General features: G+C 39.6%; 1 protein-coding gene across 2 annotated transcripts; it reads right to left on the bottom strand.

The window, feature by feature from the left end:
- Positions 1-3,974: 3,974 nt before the first annotated feature.
- Positions 3,975-21,141, bottom strand: ahsa1 (activator of HSP90 ATPase activity 1). Of its 2 annotated transcripts, none has more exons than XM_062968354.1 (9): positions 20,928-21,141; positions 11,195-11,385; positions 10,888-10,970; positions 10,152-10,269; positions 8,828-8,916; positions 7,069-7,206; positions 6,414-6,515; positions 5,248-5,299; positions 3,975-4,400 (listed from the first exon to the last, which is right to left on the bottom strand). In XM_062968354.1, exons 1-9 carry the CDS (start codon positions 21,005-21,007, stop codon positions 4,228-4,230), a joined length of 1,026 nt encoding a protein of 341 aa, XP_062824424.1. In that variant the 5' UTR covers positions 21,008-21,141; the 3' UTR covers positions 3,975-4,227. The 2 variants fall into 2 exon arrangements, with proteins under 2 accessions (XP_062824424.1, XP_062824425.1); XM_062968355.1 differs by lacking the exon at positions 20,928-21,141 and adding an exon at positions 13,339-13,360.
- Positions 21,142-21,317: the final 176 nt, after the last annotated feature.

Raw genomic sequence — 21,317 nt, 5'->3', positions numbered from 1 at the left:
TACTGCACAAAAGATGTGTTGTTGAATAACAGAGGCACAATGAATGACAGGGACATTTTTCCAGTTGTGTGAATGGCACCTATGACTGTGCATGTCCTCCATTCTGGATTACCAGTGCCCTTGGCTCTGGTGGGGCCCATTGCCCATCTCTCATAGAATCATAGAGTTTGGAAGAGGCCCCAAAAGCCATCTAGTCCAACCCTTCCCTGCAGGAACACAAAGCAATCCCAACAGATGGCCATCCAACCTCTGTTTCAAAACCTACACAGGAGGAGACTCCACCAATCTCTGAGGCAAACAATTCCACAAACAGTTATTGCTCTCAGGAATTTATTTTCCTGCAGTTGGAACCCATGGCCCATAGAATATAAACCTGCCACTTCCTCAATATGAAATGTTTCAAATATTTAAACATGGCTATCACGTCTCGTCTCATCCTTCTCTTACCTCGTGAGCAAAGGCACTCTATTCAAGTTGCCATACAGCTGTGCATTGCAAGGCTTGTGAAATAGTGACATTGCTCTGTCTATGCAATGGCTCCAGTAACACAACTACCATGCCACCACCCTGGCAATGCTGCAGTTCTAAATTGTACAATCATTAATTGGTTTATGTCAGAAACTTCAAGTAGGATGCCAGCCATAATCTTAATTTCTCAAAAGCTACCTTTCACCTTACCAGGTTCACCACTCAGTGTTTTGTTTCACTATTTTACATTGAGACTGGAATTAAAAAATGAATGCATATTAAACATGTTACAGAGTTCCAGGTTTAAACTCCTTCCAAAATTTTTGGCAGCAACAGGCTCTAAATAGAAAATGAATCTGCTGCAGCAGCTGTATGGCTTCACTGAGGAACAGTACGCCATAAAGCAGGGTGTCAAATTCATGTTCACATCTGCCTTATGGTTTCCTTCAAAGGGCCATTAAACACATGGGTGGAGGGCCAACTATAATTTCTTTTTACATAGTGGTTGGTGCTCTTTAGTTTTTACCCAATTTGGGTCCCCAGTTGTTACTGAACGACAGCTCCCATCATTTTTCATTATTTGCCATGCAGACTGGGAATAATGGGAACTGCAACCCAACAGCACTTGCGCCTCTGAGGCTGGGGAAAAGTTAAAGGATATTTTAAAGTCAGACATCATATCCACACGACTACTTTCCTGATTAAACAGAACAAACTTCAGCATTCCAGATGATACTATATCACAACTCCCATCAGCTCTAGTCATGATGTCTAATGATGAGGAATACAGGTATAGTCCAGCATCTGGAGGGCCACATAAAATGACATGGCAGGTTAGATTCGGCCGGCAGGCTTTGAGTTTGACACATGTGCCACAGAGGAATATGGCATGAGACCTATATACATAAGATTTACAGCTGGAGATTAATAGAACCAGAGATGACTTATCCAGAGACCATTGCAGAAGGGTTTCTGACCACTGATCTTCTAAATATTTTGAAGCCAACTGTTTCACTGCTATTGGTCCTGTCCAAGGAGAAAATTGGGAGATATGTGAATATTATATTGATTTGTTCTGTATTATTTTAATCCAAGAGCACTGAGTGCCAGAAAATGCTCAATTATCTATGGTCCAGGAAGTTGGGAATGACTGCCCTCTTGTGGCCATCTCTATTCAAAACTTGCCTGAAGGAGCTTGGTGTTGACTGAAGCCACTCAACTGCAAGACTAAGATCTTATCTGACATACTTTACAGGACACAGGAGGATCAGAGAGGCTGCTTTCTATGCTTGGAGGCTCCCCCTTCCCTGGATCAACACAACTGGAAGCTGCTAAGTACAGATCTCCCACCAGCTGTGAGAGTATGTCCAGAGAGAACAACAGAAAATAGAAATACTGGGACATTTAACTGAATGAGATTTCATAAGCAAAAGCTTCCTTCTAGAAGACATGTCCATTTCTCTCAGTCTCTTCTAACCAGAGTTAAGCATCCTAGGAAAAAGTCCTCTTGCACATTTCCCCTGGAATTTAGGCAAACAATGATTAAAACACTGGTCTTTTCTACTTTGAAAGTCTACGCTTGAATTTGCTGGAATAACAGCATGACTGTTATTGATGCAATGTAAAGAAAAGCGGGGCCCATCAAATTGCCTCAGAGTTAGACTCATCTAGGCTTAATCAGAAGCACATTATTATAGGAATATGGTGGCATCGTCACTTCACATATTTCCTTTAAGGAAAAGATATCAATACAGGCAGTCCCCGAGTTAAATATCCAACTTACATAAGTTTCTATTTACAAATAGGGCCAAGACAACAGAAAGTGAGATAAATTTATCCCTAGATGGGAAAGTATTAAGAATTAATAATGTAAGAATTAACATGGGGAACAGGTTTCTCCACTGAAGCTTTCTCAGAAATTCTTATTTCCACAACTAGCCATTTTTTTCATAATCCAGTTATCACAGGGACAGAAAGTGGGGTGAAATCTTCTAAATAGGTCACAGACAAAAAAACAAAACAAAACAAAAATTATAGGATGTTAATCCTTCCCTATGCTATCCAAAACTAAAAAGAATACATTTTTGGCTTAAGTTACAATTCAAAAATTTTACCTGTTCAGATGTGCATACACATTCAACTTTGGAACAAACCTGCAGAACCTATCTTGTATGTAATTCGGGGACTGCCTGTATATTAATTGAAGATGCTCCCCCATTCTGATAATATTGTGATTCTGAGTAAGGCTAGAGGAGGAGAATTGCATGCAAAACCTTCAAGACCGTTATCAGGAAATCAAGCTGCCTAAAGAAACATGTGAGACATTATTGGTCTGTTACTAATATTATGCCCCCCGCCCCAAATTGATTGGTATAAGGAAGTGGTGTATGTGTGTGTGTGGGCTTTACCATGCGGTTTTAGGGTAAGGTACCTCCCACAACTACCTGCTGGGACCCCAAGATAACAGTGCTGCACAGCCACTTTTCCTTCAATATAGATGCTATAAACCTCCAATAGTCCTACTATGCCACAGTTTTAAAGCAACAGCGTCTTCTTGAGTGCTTTCTATATTGTACCCACATGATCTTCTATGCAATGTTGTACTTTATGTAACAAGTTTTGCTCCAGAAAAAGCTTCTCCTAGAGTACAGTTGTTGTAGCAGTCAAAGATCCATGTATGTTATTCGTTATGCATGCAAGCAAGACTAATACCTGAATAAAGGTACTTGGCATTTATGTAGTTTTTGTCCTTAGCTTGTGTGTATTTGAGGTATCGCTGCCCACATCCCACATAGTTTTCATTCTTCTTTTTGAGGGCAATATTTTTTTTTCTGCCAATACTGCCCATTTCAGAGAAAGATAGATATGACAGCACATCAGGCAAAAGGATGTAGCTTTCCACTTTTTAAGTCCAAACAAATTAGAATGAAGTCTCAATTTTTTACTTTTCCTGGTAAACCTTAAAACATTTATCATCAAAAAAGAAAATGGAACAGGTATTTGAAACCATGCCGAAATACATTAAGAGTTTTCTAGCCTGAAAGGTATTACAGTAGATTTACTACAGAATTTCTGGAAAATGAGGATTTTAAAAAAACTTGCCTTAAACTAGGATACACCATAAAACAGTGATAAGAACTGTACAGTCTTCCAGATATTGCTGAATTGAAATGCACCATCACCATTATATCGGCTCTATTTGCTGGAAGTTGCAGTTTGAACAATATTGTGAGAGCCACACAACTCCAATCCTTGTTCTAAATCTGCAGGCCGGATCACAATACTTCTGAGGGAGGGTGAGGGAGGGAGGAAAAAATATAGGATGATTTGGAAGGCAAATGTTAAAGAAAGGGAAGTACTACTTTTATGATTATGAATATAATATTCAATAAAATGTTTGTTTGTTTTTTAAAAAAACAATGCTTTTGTTTCTCTTTGTTGAATCCTAACCAAAGGTCTTAGATATCTATAAGTCAAGATTCTTTCTTGAGAAAAGACAAACGGCATACCTTCTTTAAGTTACGTTTATTTAGCAATACGGGTGTATGTACATTTATGAGAATCCACCTTTGAATCCCCTGCAGCAGGAGACATGCACAAGCAGCGAAGACTGAAATCCGCACTGCACAGGGGCCTCCGAGGCCATCCTCCCCTCCTCTCATCACAACAGTGAAATAGAGGATAAGAAAGGGACAGACAAGAAGCGAATCAGTTCACACGGTAGAATCCTTGGGTCAAGACTCTCCACATTCGCCAGTGTTAAAACAACCGGGCTCCGTAACCAAATGTCTGTTTAATGCCCTCAAAGTAGTAACGTTGCCAGCCCTCCCTTGTTCTCTCTTCCTCGCTGGCTGGGATGCCCCTCCCTTCCAGGCGGACTTCTGTTTCACCATCTTTGTCAATGAAGGTCAAGTTGATGGCTGCAAAGTGTCCTGGAAGAACCACATGAACTGTGACACCAGAGCAATGCAACAAAGCAAAGCACCTGCTTCTTTCCTACTAGAGTTGGAGAAATCTGCTCTGTCTTTCCAGGAAGCCAGGAAACCATTCAGAGCATTTAATTTTATCAAGGGTGTCAAACACATTTTCATCGAGGACCACATCGCCTTCTGGCTGCCTTCAAAGGGCCCTTGAATCCATGGATGGAGAATCCCTGGACACAGAGGACCAGCTAAAAGGTGTTTACATAGTGGTCGATGCTCTTTAGTGTTTACCCAATTGGGTCCCCAGATATTATTGAAGGACAGTTCCCATCACTTTTGATTATCTGCCATGTGGACTGGGGATGATGGGAATGGCAACCCAATAGCACTAGTGACTCTGAAGTTGAGGAAAGGTTAAAGGACATTTTAAAGTCACATATCCACAAGCCTTGTATTGAAATTCAAACCCCACTCTCCCGACCAAACACAACAAAATGCAGCCTTTCTGATGTTACTGCATCACAACTCACATCAGCTCTAGTCATGATGTCAAATGATAAGGAATGCATGAGTTGTAGTCGAGTATCTGGAGGGCCACCTAAAATGATATGGTGGGCTGGATTTGGCCCGTGAGCAATGAGTTTGACAGGTGTCCTATATGATGCGAGATGTTACCAGTAATAAGTATGGGTAACACCAGCACTCCAAAAGTCATGGGGACAAGCAAGGCTTCTAAATTACTGAGACTTGTCTGCACCTTTTCCTATGGTATCATACAGGAAAGAGAACCAACACCTGTGTAAAGAGCCCCCAAGTATGAGGCTATTATTTTATTATACACAACAGAATTACTTACCTTCTGGCCATGATTTAAATCTCCACTTCATGGCAATCTGCTTCTCAGGAACCTAGAAAGGAAGTGAAGTTAATCTATTAGATATATTTCCACTTGAATAGTCAAGGGACGGAAAAAGACTATGGTGGGCTCTTGGTATCTGCTGCGGTTTGGTTTCAGTACCATCTCAGTGGATGCCAAAATCCATGGATGCTTCAGTCCCATTATATGTAGCGGCATATATAAATCATATATAAAACAGCAAAACCAAGGCTTGCTTTTCAGATTTATAAAAAAAACCCTCAAGTAATAGATGATTGAATCCATAGATGTGGAATCTACTGATACGGAAGGCCAACTGTATAAGAACCAAGGACTAGAACATCAATATTTTGAAAGACACTTAATCTTATAATAGAATGTTAGAAAATATTATAAATGCACAAAATTGTTTTATTAGAGTCGAAGTCATCTTATGATCAGTAGCAATCTACCAGATTTCCCATGCTATAGCTGTATTTTTTTGTGTGAGCCAGACACCAAATCTAGAAAAGAAACCCCATATCATAAATTTAAAATTTATTTTACTAAACTAATACAGACATCACAGACATTAGGGGCCGGGCTGTGGCGCAGCTGTTGAGCAGCTGCCTTAAATCACTCTGACCATGAGGTCATGAGTTCGAGGCCAGCCCGTGGCGGGGTGAGCACCCGTCAATTAAAAATAAAAAATAGCCCCTGCTCGTTGCTGACCTAGCAACCCGAAAGATAGTTGCATCTATCAAGTAGGAGATAAGGTACCACTTATAAAGTGGGAGGCAAGATTAACTAATTTACGACCTGGAATGAGGAAGTGCCGTCAGTGTGGATGATGAAGCAGCTGCTCCCCCCTGTGGCCAGAATGGAACATCCCCTCAGAAGAAGGTTAACTTGCCTCTGCGTGTGTGTCTCTCAGTCTCTGTTTGATGTGTTTATGGGCATTGAATGTTTGCCCTATGTGTGTTATAATGTGATCCGCCCTGAGTCCCCTTCGGGGTGAGAAGGGCGGAATATAAATACTGTAAATAAATAAGTAAATAAATCACAAAACAAATAGTTCATGGACTGAAAGGAAGGCACTTCTCAAATTGCAAGTAACTGGCTAATGCTAATGCTAATAATAAATTTTATGCATGATTAGTACTTACTAATTCAGTAAATTCGCCAGTGACACTGCCCTCTAACAGTTGGAATTTTCCGCCTTTGTCAGCCTCCACTATTGCAGGAGAATGGGTAAAAGCCTGGATCATCTGCCATGGGGAAAAAAAAACGGAAAAGAAAAAGATAGTAGCCACTTAGTCACAAGGGGACTCCTTGCACCACACAACCCAATACTTCAGCCCAATTTGATTAAGTAACAGGGATTAGAGTATGGTGGAATCATCTATTGCTGTCCACTGAGGGACTCTGGAGATGACTGCAGCAGTGCTCAGGTTAAGAGAGGAAGAAGCATCTTCCATCAAGTGGTCAAAATTATCCAGACCTGATGCTTATCTCTGAGGGATGTATGTTGTATGGAAGGAGGATACCTGTTTCAGGAGGATGTAACACTTCCAGGCCGAAGAGAGCCAAGGTGGCTCACAAGGTTTGGGATATTTACACTGGAAATATAGTCCAATTCTGCTAACTGTGGCTTGTGAGCCAGAAAGAATACTGCAGGGAAGGTATGTGAAGGATACTGTTCCCAAAAATCAAGAGACACCATTCTTAGCAAATTGTTCTGAACAGCTTAAAGTAGGTAGCTGGATGAGAGAGAGAAGAGAGAGAGCTTTTGTGTATCTGGTGAGACTTGTAAAAACTTACCTCTTGTGTAATAAACACTCTGTACAACTCATCTGGAGATGTAAGAAAAGTATCCTTCAGATTTATCTTACAGGTCGGTATCTTGACTCCTACAGATTTGGATTTAAGTGCATTGCTAGAGTTGCCAGATTCCATAACCTAAAGGAATGCCACATAATATCACAAGACTAAAATGTATCTTAAGTGCTACTGGAGTAGTACAATTATCCAAAAGACCCCTCCCCAGTCAAGATGCATTACTTGTGGATGCAATGGGAGCAAGAGCAACCACTCTCTCACTGGACCCTGCTCCCAGCCCCCTCCCAATCTGTAAATATTCCAAGTCCAGTCACATGCCACCAAGTATAAACATCCTTGGAAATAATCCTCTATTATTATTATTATTATTATTATTATTATTATTATTATTATTATTATTATTATTACTACTACTACTACTATTACTACTACTACTCAGACCCACTTTGCTTGGGAAATCTACCACTATGAACAAGCCCTTAAAGGAACAACTTAGAGAGCTGGATAAGTTTAGCTTGGAGAAAAGAAGGCCCAGAGGGACATGATAGCCGTGTTTAAATATTTGAAAGGATGTTTCATTGAGAAAGGAACAAGCTTGCTTTCTGCTGCTCAGGAGACCAGGACATGATGCAATGGATTCAAATCTCAGGAAAAAGGTTTACACCTAAACATCAGAAAGAACATCCTGACAGCAAGAGCTGTCAGGTGGAATATGTTGCCTCAGACCAGGGGTCCTCAAACTTTTTAAGCCAAGGGCCGGTCCACAATCCTTCAGACTGTTGAGGGGCTGGATTATCATTTGAAAAAAAAAATACAAAAAAAGTCTTATTTGTAGTGCAAAAACAACAACAACAACAATGAAAGAACAATACAATATTTAAAAATAAAAACAATTTTAACCAACATACATTTATCAGGATTTCAATGGGAAGTGTAGTCCTGCTTCTGGCCAATGAGATAGTCAAGTTAATTAGGGTTGTTGTTGTTGTTGTTGTGTGCCTTCAAGTCATTTCAGACTTTGGGCGAGCCTAAGTCTAAAATTTATTTATTTATTATTTATTTATTGACTGTATTTATTTACTACATTTGTATCACACCCTTCTCATCCCAAAGGGGACTCAGAGTGGCTTACAAATTATATGTAAATACAATATATTATATTATTAGCATAGCACAATATTAGCATTATATATTACTATATTGAACTATACCACTATACTGTAATATTATTATTAATATTATATGTAATATAGAATATATAATTTATATTATTATATGGTATTATTATTGTTATATTGTACTACATTATAATATTATTATCAATATTATATGTATATACAATATATTATATTATAAAACTGAGGGCGGGGGCCAGGTAAATGACCTCGGAGGGCCGCATCCAGCCCCCGGGCCTTAGTTTGGGGACCCCTGCCTCAGACCATGGTGGAGTCACCTTCTTAGAGGCTTTTCAGCAGAGGCTAGATGGCCATCTGTCAGGTGGGCTTTGTTTGTGGGTCCCTGCATGGAAAGTTGCTGAACTGGATGGTCCTTGGGGTCTCTTACAAATCTATGATTCTATGACAACTAAACTACTGTAAAAATATTAGAAGATGGATATGAATTAAATGATCAAACTTGCTACCTCAGAATAAGCAAATGTTATCTTTCAAAAGACGTCTTCCCAAGTTTTCCTACTCAGGTTATTTCAAAATAATATATACATAAAAATTTCTTCATCTACCTTGCGCTCCTCTACTTTACGCACAGGTTGCGGTGCTGGGTCCAACTGCTCACCATTCATGGTGGGCAAGATCATCCCTTGGGTAAACTCTAGAAAACATAATGTTTCAGCATTCCATTATTCTATAGAATTCATATTCTGTGACAGAGATAGGAGGGAGCTTTGTGAAGGCAAGTCAGGCTTCCCAAGGAAACTGGTATTTAATTAACTATTATCCCATGTTGAAACAAATTGAAAACGAAGATGCACGTAAATCTTGTAAACAGGTAGTTTGCAATAATTTTCAGAACTGGAACCCATTTGCCAAGATGTCCAAGAGCATACAATAAAGGCTACATTTTCTGATAGCAAAAAAATGTGACTAATGCTAGTAATAAAGGATGCCAACTTAATTACAACTCACATCAAAAAGTTACTCAGGTAACTTAGAATCACCATGGGCAATCTGTTTTAGGACAGCATGCTATTGGTTCCTTACACAATAGTCCTTTCTGTCAGCATGAAGTGTTTTCTGGAATGGTGCACAGCAGCAGAAGGGAGACAGCAAACAAGGCCAACTCCATCGGCATAAAAAATCTTAATGGAGCATAACTCCACGAGTGTAACACTAGATTTAGCTTCCATCTTCCATCTAGTCTATCAAAACATGTAACACACAGCACATTTATTCTGCTCTGATCTCAATGTATTATTTTTTCTTTCTATGTGGGAAAGTAATTACTGAGGTTTTTACACGTGCAAAGCACTCTGACTGGATCTTTGCTGTTTTTGAGGAGGAAAACAGTAGGCTGGAGCAAAATAATCCATATTATTATCTTTTGAAGTGGCAATGCCTTCACAACATTGACCAGTCTTCTCTCTGACTATTTTAATGTCTATGCATATATACAGAAGTTTCATAGAACAGATCAGAAGTCTGACATTCTGATTTTGTATTAGCAAAAGTTCCAAATGATCCTTAAAGACAATATTCAATAATCCTATGTAGGTACAACACAGGGTGAATCTGCACTATAGAATGAATGCAGTTTGACAGCACTTTTAACTGCCATGGAATTATGAGAGTTGTAGTTTTACAAGATCTTTAGCTTTTTGTGGCAAAGAGTGCTAGTGCTTCCCAGGATTCTACACCACTGAGTAGTTGAAGTGGTGTCAAACTGCATTAATTGTACAATGTATATGCACCTTAAAATCCATCTACTTCTGAGAGAGTGTGTCAAGCAAATACAATTCCAAATAGAAGTAAAATACTCTGTGTTCTCTGTCCTTCATTGAAAAGACAGCAAAGAGAACTTTTGTCAATTTCTTTATCCTCTCTGCATACCTGTCTTGAGAGTCTCGATGTAAGTTCTCATAGCATTGCTGATCTGTTTTACACCTTCTTGCTTCATCAAGGCTAGAAGATTTGTGTCTGGCTCATCTTTAGCAAGACAAACATTAATCTAAGAATAAAAGAGAGATTATATATATATATATATATATATATATATATATATATATATATATATATACACAGCAATCAAACAAAATAAAACTAATTCACTATAACAATAAAGACTCTTAAAATTATTGCACACAAACTACCCTATCTCATTACCTGCCCACTTCACCTACACACAAAACAAGGGAAAAAAGGGTTGATTTTCCATCCTCCAGCCCCAAAGACAGAAATAGGATTTAATATAAAACCTTTTTTTTGCACACAACCTCAATTTGCACTGTATCCATTAAAATATTTCTAGAGAAGAGCCTTCCATCCAGTGTGAGAGAGGATGCTTTGTTTATAAAAAGCACCGCCATTGTGCCACAATGCTGGAAACTATGTGGAACTTTGAATAGTAAAAATCAGATGTAAACCTGGGGGGGTTATAAAGAACAAAAAATTGAAGAGAGCTTTCAAAAGACATTAAGAGGTTGAGAGATTGATGCCATTTTAGCTTCAAGAGCAATACGGGAACAATGCAAAAGTACTGCAACATTTTACTGGGAAATATGGGATTATTTAGATTTGTGAAAATGGAAATGTCACACTCGGAAATACCACTTGAAACTGGCCTTACCTCAATTTCATCAACGTCATTTTCATCTGATAGATTTGGAATCTCCACGTGTCCCTTGTATTTCACACCAGTATTTGTGGTACCTATAAAAAGCAAAAACTCCTGCATCAAACAGTCACTCGATTTCCCTCCCCTAACACCTAGCTTCTCTTTGGCATCCTGGAAAAGCCAAAGAACTTTTTTTTGTTTTTCAATTCTGTTTGTGATTTAAAAAAAAAAACCTTTAGAAATTTCGCTTTTAACAAATCAACATTGAGAATCTTAAAACAGCCATTTTGCACTGATTAAAACAAAACAGTCATCTCACCTGTCCAAGCCAGCTTGATGTTCCATTCATAGAAGAAAATTAGCTTTCCTTTGCGGTTGTTAATGGAGGCTTCTCCATCCAATTTGCTCACTTCTGTCACTTCACAAGTTCCCTCTGCATTCTCTGCTCTAACAGCTAAAAACAGACTTTTCAATTTCTCCAACGACCAATTAGATGCATCTCTTTCAGTCCTAAGAGGAGGAAAATCTCCAATTATAAAAATGCAGTAAGAAAATTTATAACTTTACATACTTCCATGACATAAGCAGGCTTGTCCCCATGTTTTGCCAGCCCTCTCAATGCTTCACTCTTCTGCCTGTCCTAAAACATGGCTTCAGAAGTTACACTTTAAAAATGATCTTATTTAAAGGCAGAACCTTGGGAGTAATAGATATGAGGTGTTTCCTATCTCCTCTGAGAACTTTTACCTCCAAATCAAAATAACAGAAATTTGAAGCACGGATCATGCTCTCCAAAAAAAATGCAAGTGGACTGCCCCATCCATTGATTAAACCATCCTCAGCTTGAAAATAGTTTAACAAATTCCAAAAAGGAAACCTTGATTTTGCCATTTTATATAAGGAACACCATTTTAATATGCATATCATGGACATGAGCATCCAATGATTTTAATCTGAATGAAGGTGGTCCCAAGACTGAACCCTAAGGGGATACCAGGCGCCCACTGTATGTTTTCTTCTGAGTTAGCACAATCTTTTACAAGGAAAGGCTTTATTCATTCAAAGAGTGTCCTATGAAGATTTGTTTACGTTTAGCAGTATTTTTTTACATTGAAGTCTGCACTTCATCAAGCTTGCTGCAAATGAGCAAGGCTGAAGCAGAAGGTGGATGGACCCAAAGTCAAAAATATGAGATCATCCCTTTCCCCACACCATTCTTGCTGCCAGTTGCTGCAGAAGGGACAGACTGCTTTAGAAGACATGAAATGATCACTTGCAGAGAGTGTTTTAAATTTGGCACAGGAATACATGCGGTCCTAGGACTATGAGTTGCTTACTCCTGATCTAATCCTGATCATTAACAGAATAATTTCTATTTGTAGAGAAATACAATGCCTAAAAAGGTATGTTTCTGTAAATGGAATGTTCCAAAACCTTAATGAAAGAAAGATACCAGATTTTTATGCTTTGGTTCAAATCACACCCTTGAGGCTGCATACTGTAAAAGATGTGGTTTGTATTCTCAGCTGGTGTCTAGAATGTGTAAAAGGCTAAATGGGAACTAATAAACCAAAGCGGAATCTCAATAATATGGTAATTCTATACAGTAGTGATTTGTAGGCCTGAGAATTGAGTCCTGAAGGAGAACTGCACAGATCTGGAATTCTCTTAGAGCCATCCTGTCACTACAGGTCCGCGTTTGGGTTGGCTCACCAGCAATGGCTTTTCCCAGATGTGTGCCACTAATTAATTAGTAATTCCCTGGTTATATTACTGCAATGTGCTCTACATGGAATGGCTCTTGAAGATGATATAGATGTGCTTAAGGGACACATCTACATTGATCACAAGGTTAGTGTGAAACTGGCAGGGGAGGACGCGATTTCAATGTATGAATGATTACACAAGAAACACAGGAATTTGGTTGAGGCCTTGGTGGTGCTTAATACACACTGGATAGTTTGGTTCCAACCCAGTTCCAGGATCCACAGTATCAGTGGATTCATGGCCATTGGAGGACTTGCCCCACCCCAATTCCCCCTGCCTCAAAGCACATGTGCAAATCCCAGGAGAGTCAGTCCCTTAAATGGTTTTTACTGTGCAATGTGATTTACACTGAAATACGTTGATGTGCATTACAGGCTCTATTTCAGAGTATCCCCTAATTTTTCTTATCCTGGTTTAAAGCCTTTAATGCATGTTACGACACTAGTTCATAGTATGTCTTTTAAATACTGAATTCTCAAGCTGCTTTCAAACTGCATTAGGCAGTCAATGTAGACATGCGCTAGGTCAACGTGAAGTAACTGACAGAATATCTCACAGAACACATGAGACTGACTTCAGAGGAATTGCACTGGTTGCCAAAATGATTTTAATCTGAATTTAAGATGTTGGTGAGGATATTTAAAGCTTTAAACAGTCTTGAACCTAAAGCTACTTCTCCCCGTAAATTACACCTACCTAAGCACAAAGATCTGCTGGAGGGGGCCTTCTCTGTAACCCGCCTGTCAAAGAAGCACAATGAATGAAGATATAGAAGAGGACTTATTCTACTGTGTTCCCTCCCTGTCAAATTGTGGAAAACATTCCCCCTTGTATGCCCAATTGGTTCTGATATCAACTTCATTTCTGCACCATGCTAAAACATTATTCTTGCTGAAGTTTTTGGGAGTCTACAGATTCTGCTAGAATTTGTGTTAATTATTGTTGAAATTTCTACACACTATTTTGAATTGCTGTCTACGGTTCTAAATTAATGTTTTGTATGTAAACCACTATGATAAAGGGTGGAATACTTTACTTTCCCAACATCAATAATTCAAAGATGTCTAAGACATGTCTAGAAAAGAGGTTTCATTTAGTGTGAATTTCTTCAGGGTATGTGACTTCAATAGCATTAGAAGAAGTAAAAGGGCATTACAGTTTTTCATGTATTTAAAGAAACTGTCAAAGAGAACAGAGCAAGGAAGTCTATCCTACTGTCTCAGAGGGCAGGACTACTGCAGTGTTATGGATATTTTGTTTTTATAATTATGGTAAAGTATTGTAATGTATGTGATACATAGTAGATGCAATAAGTTGGGAAGGGATGAAAGTATGGAATGTTAGGAGTGGCTAAAGACTGGTTGAATGTCTGAGATGATTTTTAAAAGGTGGGTGGGTATGTCAGTGAGAGAGCTGAACCTGCCAATGTTAGGATTAGGAGACTGTCAGAGTCAGGAATATGACTTCAGAGATCTTAGGAGAGTTAGGATATGAATTAGAGCATGAGAGAGAAGTAATTTTAATAGGAATATGAGAAAGATATGTCAGCTTGAAGAAGTTAGGACCAGTCAAGACTTAAGTACACAGTATGACTCCCTGCATCTGCGGGGGATACATGCTCAGACTTCACATGGATAACAGTAAACTATTGATGTGAAAGACCTCTGGCCTAAGAATATCATAGGGAGGACCTAGAAAATATCTAGAGGGCATATTTTGTGAGATATGTATAAATGAAACCATGCACCCTGGTCTTATGGATGCGAGGGTATTACTGCATTAAATGAATTTTTATGCTATATTCAACTTCTGTTTAAAAATTATTTATGTACAAGCAGCCCCCGAGTTACAAACACTCAACTTACAAACAACTCACCATTAATAACAGGGGTGAGACAAGAGGAAGTGAGAGAAATCTACCCCCCGGAAGGGAAATTAACTCCTAAAAGAGTTATCATGGGGAAAAGGTGTCTCCATGGAAGCTTCATCTCCACTCCTTGTTTCCACAAGACATATTTTTTTCAAAATCCAATTATAATAGAGACAGAAAGTGGGGTGAAATCTTATAAATAGGAGCACAGACAGCAAAACAAACAATACAAGAAAAGCATAATTCTATTCTATCCATAGTATTGTGCTTTTCTTGCATGGCAGGAGGTTGGACTGGATGGCCCACGTGGTCTCTTCCAACTCTGTGATTTTATGATTCTATCTTGGGCAAGTTGCATGCTCTCAGACTCAGAAAAATCCCATGAACAGTCTCACCATAAATTAGAAATGGCACAAAGGCATGCTACAAGCTCTATAATGGTACCACAAACTCCCAACGGGTTTACCATTTGGAGAACCCAGGAGGCAGAAAAATAAGACTCCAAGAAAAGTACTTGCTAAGATGGGAAGTAAATCTTGCCCTGCATGATAGTAGCCCAACACAAATCAGATTGCATGGCTTTCTAATTACAGTCCTAATTTATTCAGCAGTCCTCTTTCCCCATTTAAGCAATGTCATACCTCTTTGCACACCATGTATAAATGAAGCTGAATCCAGGAAAACCATAACCAGGAAAACAACAAAGCCCAAGTTATTACATAATGGTAGGCTGCTGCCCTTATAGCAAGGATCAGCAACACTAAGAACCCATTTTAAAATCTGACCTGATATTTTGCAGAAGGCAAATATAGAAATAGTGAGCTTTCTAAGCTTGTGAGCACCACATGTTTTGCAGTTCCATGAGTGTTGCTGTATTTAGTATTACATACCCTGAAAACAGCTTGCAGACTACTGCAGAATGAGCTCCTGGCTCACTTCACACAGTTGTGATACTGTTGGGTTTTTTTTGTGACTTTTTCTCTCACTTAGGTTGAACCAGAGGAATGGAAATAAGAAATAGCTCCACATGAAGAATTATCAGGACTCAAAATACAACTGCTATACAGTGTTCCCTCACTACTTCGCAGTTCACTTTTCGTGGATTCGCTGTTTTGCGGTTTTTCAATAAACTCTAAAAGACTATTATAAATAATAAAAATTACAATTTACAGCCTAAGGTAGGGAGGAAGGAGAAGCCAAAGAAAGAGAAAAGGAGCCCAAGTGGCAACGGGAGGAGAAGGAAGCGATTTATCAACACACGATTGATTGAAAAAGACTTAAAAGAGTGTATAACTACTAAAATAATGTACAAATATTAAAATAAATATAGTGTCCCTACTTTGCAGATTTTTACATATTGCGGGTGGTCCTGGAACCTAATACCAGCGATAAGTGAGGGAACACTGTACACATTTTTATGAGCCATTGTAGGTGGTTCAAATGTTTCCTGAAGTCAACACACTGATTTCTAGTTCTCTACAATATGTGCTGGGTTTAAGTATAGCCACAGGAAAGCAAATGCTGTAGCAGCTCTGAGGGTATAGCTGATATTAAAAGTTGATGTTAAGTACAGCTCATTGAAATAAACAGATATTGTTTCTTAAATGATCACATCAAATATGTGTTCAGTTGAAACATATTTGTCTTTTTCAGATGAACAGAATGAAGGTTGATGAGGAAAAATATTGGCACAGTTCCAAATGTAAGGTTTTCACTTTTGATTATGAGGATGATGAACTGTATCAGGTACAGTTGTTACTCTTAAACAAGCTGATGGAGCACTATTCATATGCTGGATACAGGGAAAGAAGAAAAAGTGCCACATTAAAAGCTCTCAGCGCTCAAAAAACGACAACTATACTCTCCCTCCATAAGTCAATGCTAACCCTTGAAAGATACAGTACACAAAAGTTGGTTGTGTCCTACAAGTCAATTTAACAGATGTGTTACCAAAGCAAGGAATATATTCCTTCCCTCTTTTAAGGTCTCCTGTAGCTCAGAAAAGAGCAGCTGCTCTACAAATCAGGAGCACAGTGATCATGTTTCTCCTTGAACGTTGATACTGAATAGAGGAAAAAATGTGACTGAACTGAAGGTCTTGGGTCAGGATAGGTAGATGGAAGTTAGGACCATTTTCCTATATGCTAATTCTCAAAGGAATTGGCTGCTGCTCACAAGAATTTATATCTAACTGAAGTCTATTGTAAGCTGCCATAGATTTCTTAGTATCACAAAAGGCATTTTTATGCAACCTGCAATAGTGGGTGCTTAAAAATGGTGTGCATACTTTATTTCTTGCTTGTAGCCAGCTGGTCATATATGGTTGCCATTATGTGAAAGATTCAACTTCCAATTTACCATGGCAACTGATTGGGAAAAATGTGTTGATATAGCAAAAAATGAATCTGAAATATTCTAACAAATATATAAAGCCAGCATCTAAAGGGTTTTCAAGTGCCTTTTTATTGGAATAGAATGATTTCTTTCCTAGGTGAGACTCAAGTAATATAGCTCAGCATATTATCTCCAAGCCTGCAGTTTTTTTGTCACCAAGATTGGAAGCCATCCTCGGCATCCGGTATTCTGAGATATGCTGCCTACAGACCTGTAACTTCTATTTAGTGATAAAGGCTGTCAAAACTTCATGCATTTTCCTGCAACTGACCTGCTGACTTGATTAATGTAGCCAGTGTAATTTCTCCTCCCCAAAATAGAAGGGCCGACATCTGTTACTGATGTTTATAAAAGATGTTTAAAAGATGTTTTAACGATGTTTTAAGATGTTTTTAAATTGATAGATTTTAGCCTGTTCTTGTAAGCCGCCCCGAGCCCTAGGGGAGTGGCGGCATATAAGTTTGAACAATAAATAAATACATTTATTCTATTGTAATTATATGTATAGTAGCAATTGATTGTCCTGGTTGATTAACAGTTAAAATAAAACCACAGATGATAAAGTTCTCTTTTACCCACACAAAATATCATTTATTGATATTTCATGGAGAAGTGTGCAACTTCTGGATAGCAACAGAAATCAGTTCAAATTTGAAGAGCCAGAGGAAGTGCGTCCCAAGAATAAAAAAAACTTGCTGATGCACTCTCTGAACCACTTGCTGTCATTTTTCAGAAATCTTGGAGAAGGTACCAGAGGACAGGAAAAAAGGGCAGCCCCTCTCTTCAAAACAAACAAGCCAACAAATCACAGCAAAAAGAAGATCTAGGAAATTACAGACTGGTCAGCCTAATTTCAACACCAGGAAAACTATTCAAACAAATTATATAGGGGTCTGTTTGCAAGTATCTTGATGGCACTGCAATGATTAATAGGAGCCAATTTGAGTTTTGAGTTTGTCAAGACTAAATCCTGGGAAACTAACCATATTTTTTCAATTAGTTACCAGTTCAATAGATGGTGGGAATGCTATGGATGTCACTAGTTATAGATCCACCTGAGTATTTAATCAGTTTGCTAGTGAAAATATACTTTGCTGAAATCCAGATGTTTAGTTAGCAAACAGATCAGATGTGGAACAGATGAGAACACTGTCAGATGATCCCATTACTGATGGGAAAACTGCTCAAAGAGTTGTCATTAATGGCTGTGCTTCAAACCTGAAGGAGGTTTGTGCAATGATTAGATCTCATCTGGAGTACTCTTGTCAATTTCTGAGTGCTTCATTTTAAGGATACAGACAAGTTGGGGCAGGTTCAGAGAAGGGCACCAACAATGATAAGAGATATAGGGAACAAAACATATGAGGAGAAGTTGAAGCTGGGTATGTTCAGCTTGGTGAAGAGAAAGAGATCGACAACAGAAACATGACTGCACTCCTCAAACCCCTCAAGTGCCATCACAAAGAGAGGTGGACAGCCCTGTTCTCTGCAGCCCCAGAGGCTAGACCAGGTGTAAAGATTTGACATTAGAGGAGAGGAGATTTTGATTGAACAGGAGACTGAAGTTCTTGATAGTTAGAGTGATTTTGGATGGAACCAACTGCCCAAAAAAGCGCTGGGGGTCTCTCTAGATATTTTCAAAAGGAAGATGGACAGCTACCTGCTGTGGTTGCTTTAGATCAGTGATTCTCAACCTGGGCTCCCCAGATGTTTTAGGCCTTCAACTCCTAGAAATATAACAGCAGGTAAACTGGCTGGGATTTCTGGGAGTTGTAGGCCAAAAACATCTGGGGACCCCAGGTTGAAAATCACTGCTTTAGATCAAGATCCTACATGGCCTTTCAACTCTTGATGCTACTGCTCTATTAAACCACTTCCCTGTTACAACCTGCATCCAGCCTGCACAAAGTTTGCACAGCCTTACTTCTCAAGATGTTATAAAAGAACTTCAAGGATAGCATAAAGGATTCACAAAGCTATAATCCTAAACTCCTGAGGCTGCCTCTGATATCCACGAGTTCTCTTTCAAGTTCTTATTTATTTCCATGCTATGCTAGCTTCATTTGCTAGTTTATACAAATCATTCTGTTTGAGGCAAGGAGGTGCCTAGCTCAGTACACAATAACAGTAATACATATAGACGGTTCAGGTCCAGGCTATCTGGCTGACTGCATCTCCTTGTATGAACCTGCCTGGGCCCTGGGATCTTCAGGAGAGGCCCTTCTCAGTACGACCTCCAGCTCAAACTCGGTTGGTGGGAATGCGAGAGCGGGCCTTCCTTCTATCTCAGTGACTGCCTTTCGATTCTGAACTCCCTGCCTGGAGAAGCCAGAATGGCCTCCTCCCTGCTGTCCTTCCGTTGGCAGGCTATAACTTTTTAAATAGGGTACCAATGCTTTTATAAACCTGCTCTGCCATTGTGATCATCAAAGGTCCTCCTCTTGGTCCCAAGCGCAGCTGGCGGTCACGAGAGAGGGGGCTTCTCCGTGGTTGCCCCTTCCTTCTGGAACCTTCCCACAGAAATTAGAACAGCCTCCTCACTCCTCTCCTTTAAAAACAACAACTAAAAACCTTCTTCTACACTTTAGCTTTTGGACAGGAAGAGGATTAATCTAACACTGATTCTATCTCAACTGATGGTGCTGACAATGATCACCTTAACTGATTAAATAATAATAAATCTTTATAACCTTACAACATATTCAAATCACATAAACAGCAATCAGAAAACATCAATAATATAACGCATCTTAAAATAAACAAATTAAGTAAACACATTCACATTTATGTGGCATCATATCAAGACATATATTGTACTTTTCTTCAGTCGATATAATATATTTCCTGTCAGATGTTTTAATTTTCTTAGCTAAAAGCTTGTTTAAACAGGAAAGTTTTAGTTGGTTTTTAAAAGAGGCAAGGGAGGGAGCTGTTTTAATTTTTTAAAATGTGGAATAGCCACATTTTTATATTCTTAGATTTTATACAAATTTTATACATATTTTAACTGTTTAATGTGTTACTTATGACATCTGATTGATTACATTCTCTTGCTACGGTTGTTTTTGTTTGTTCATTTTAATCTATTTGATTTAACTATTTTAACTGCCTATTTGGCTTATTTCTATATACTGCACGTGGCACTGCATGTTTGCCTTTTGTTTTTGGAAGCTGCCCTGAGTTCTCTTAGGGAGAGAGGGTGAATTACAAATAAAGCTTTCTTTATTTGTTATTATTAGTAGTAGTAGTTTATGTCATGCTGCTTTGAGTCTCCCTTTGGTGAGATTTTTTTTCATGTCAGGAGCGACTTGCGAAACTGCAAGTCGCTTCTGGTGTGAGAGAATTGGCCATCTGTAAGGGAACTCCCGGATGTTTTACTCCTCTTGTGGGAAACTTCTCTCATGTTCCCGCATGGGGAACTGGAGCTGACAGATGGGAGCTCACCCGCTCTCCGGATTCCAACCACCGACCTTTCAATCAGCAGTCCTGTCGGCACAAGGGTTTAACCCATTGCACTACCAGGGGGCTCCCTGGTGAGATAAACGTAATAATAATAATACAGGGATTGTATAAAGCCTCCCTCCCCTTTTGCCAGTCAATGATCAACCTCTGCGTATATGCAATTGCTTTTCAATAAAGCATTCCTTCTAAAGACATGCAATGGGAAAGCCCTGTGAGTGCATCTACCCCAGGCATGGGCAAAGGGGGAAAAGGAAGGGGCCTGAGGCTGTTAGGAATGGTGGGAGTTGAAGTCCAAAACACCTGGAGGGACCAACTTTGCCCATGTCTGATCCACACTGCAGTTTGGCACCACTTGAACTGCCCTGGCTCAATGCTAGGGAATCCTGGTCTTCAGCCTTGCCTGACAAAGAGCGCTGGTGCCTCACCAGACTACGATTCCATAGCACTGAGTGGTGTCAAACTGCCTTCAGACCACAGAGATGGCTATTGGGAGGGAGGGCAGGAAGGGCTCCGTCTTCGTTTCTCCCGGCCTCGCGGAGTGTCTCCCTCCTCGGCTCACCAGTGCCAGTTGTTGACGTTGGTGGCGTCGGCGCGTTGCTCCACAATCCAGCGCGGGTCGCCTTCCCCCCACTTCGCCATCAGCGCCTCAGAAGCAGAAGCCTCAGCTCCGCCGTCGCCGCCTCTTCTTCCTTCCTCAACGCCCGTCTCCTCGCGCCTAGAAACTACTAGAAGCGCCGGCAGCGACGCCGCCTCCCGGCTTCCGTCACCGGCACAACTTCCTTCCGGTTCTCCTCCTCCTTGACTCCTCCCTCCATCAATGAACAGCATAGAGCAGAAATGGGAAAACTTGGTTTTTTTTACTACATCTCCCAGAATTCCTCACTATTGGCCGTTATGACTGAGGCTTCTGGGAGTTGAAGTCCGAAGTCGCTGGAGGCGTTTAGGGACC

This window comes from Anolis carolinensis, chromosome 1, assembly GCF_035594765.1.
Source record: "Anolis carolinensis isolate JA03-04 chromosome 1, rAnoCar3.1.pri, whole genome shotgun sequence".
NCBI classification, from domain to species: Eukaryota; Metazoa; Chordata; class Lepidosauria; order Squamata; family Dactyloidae; genus Anolis; species Anolis carolinensis.
The sequence above is the reverse complement of the archived record's forward strand: the minus strand, read 5'-3'. Positions and strand labels throughout refer to the sequence as shown.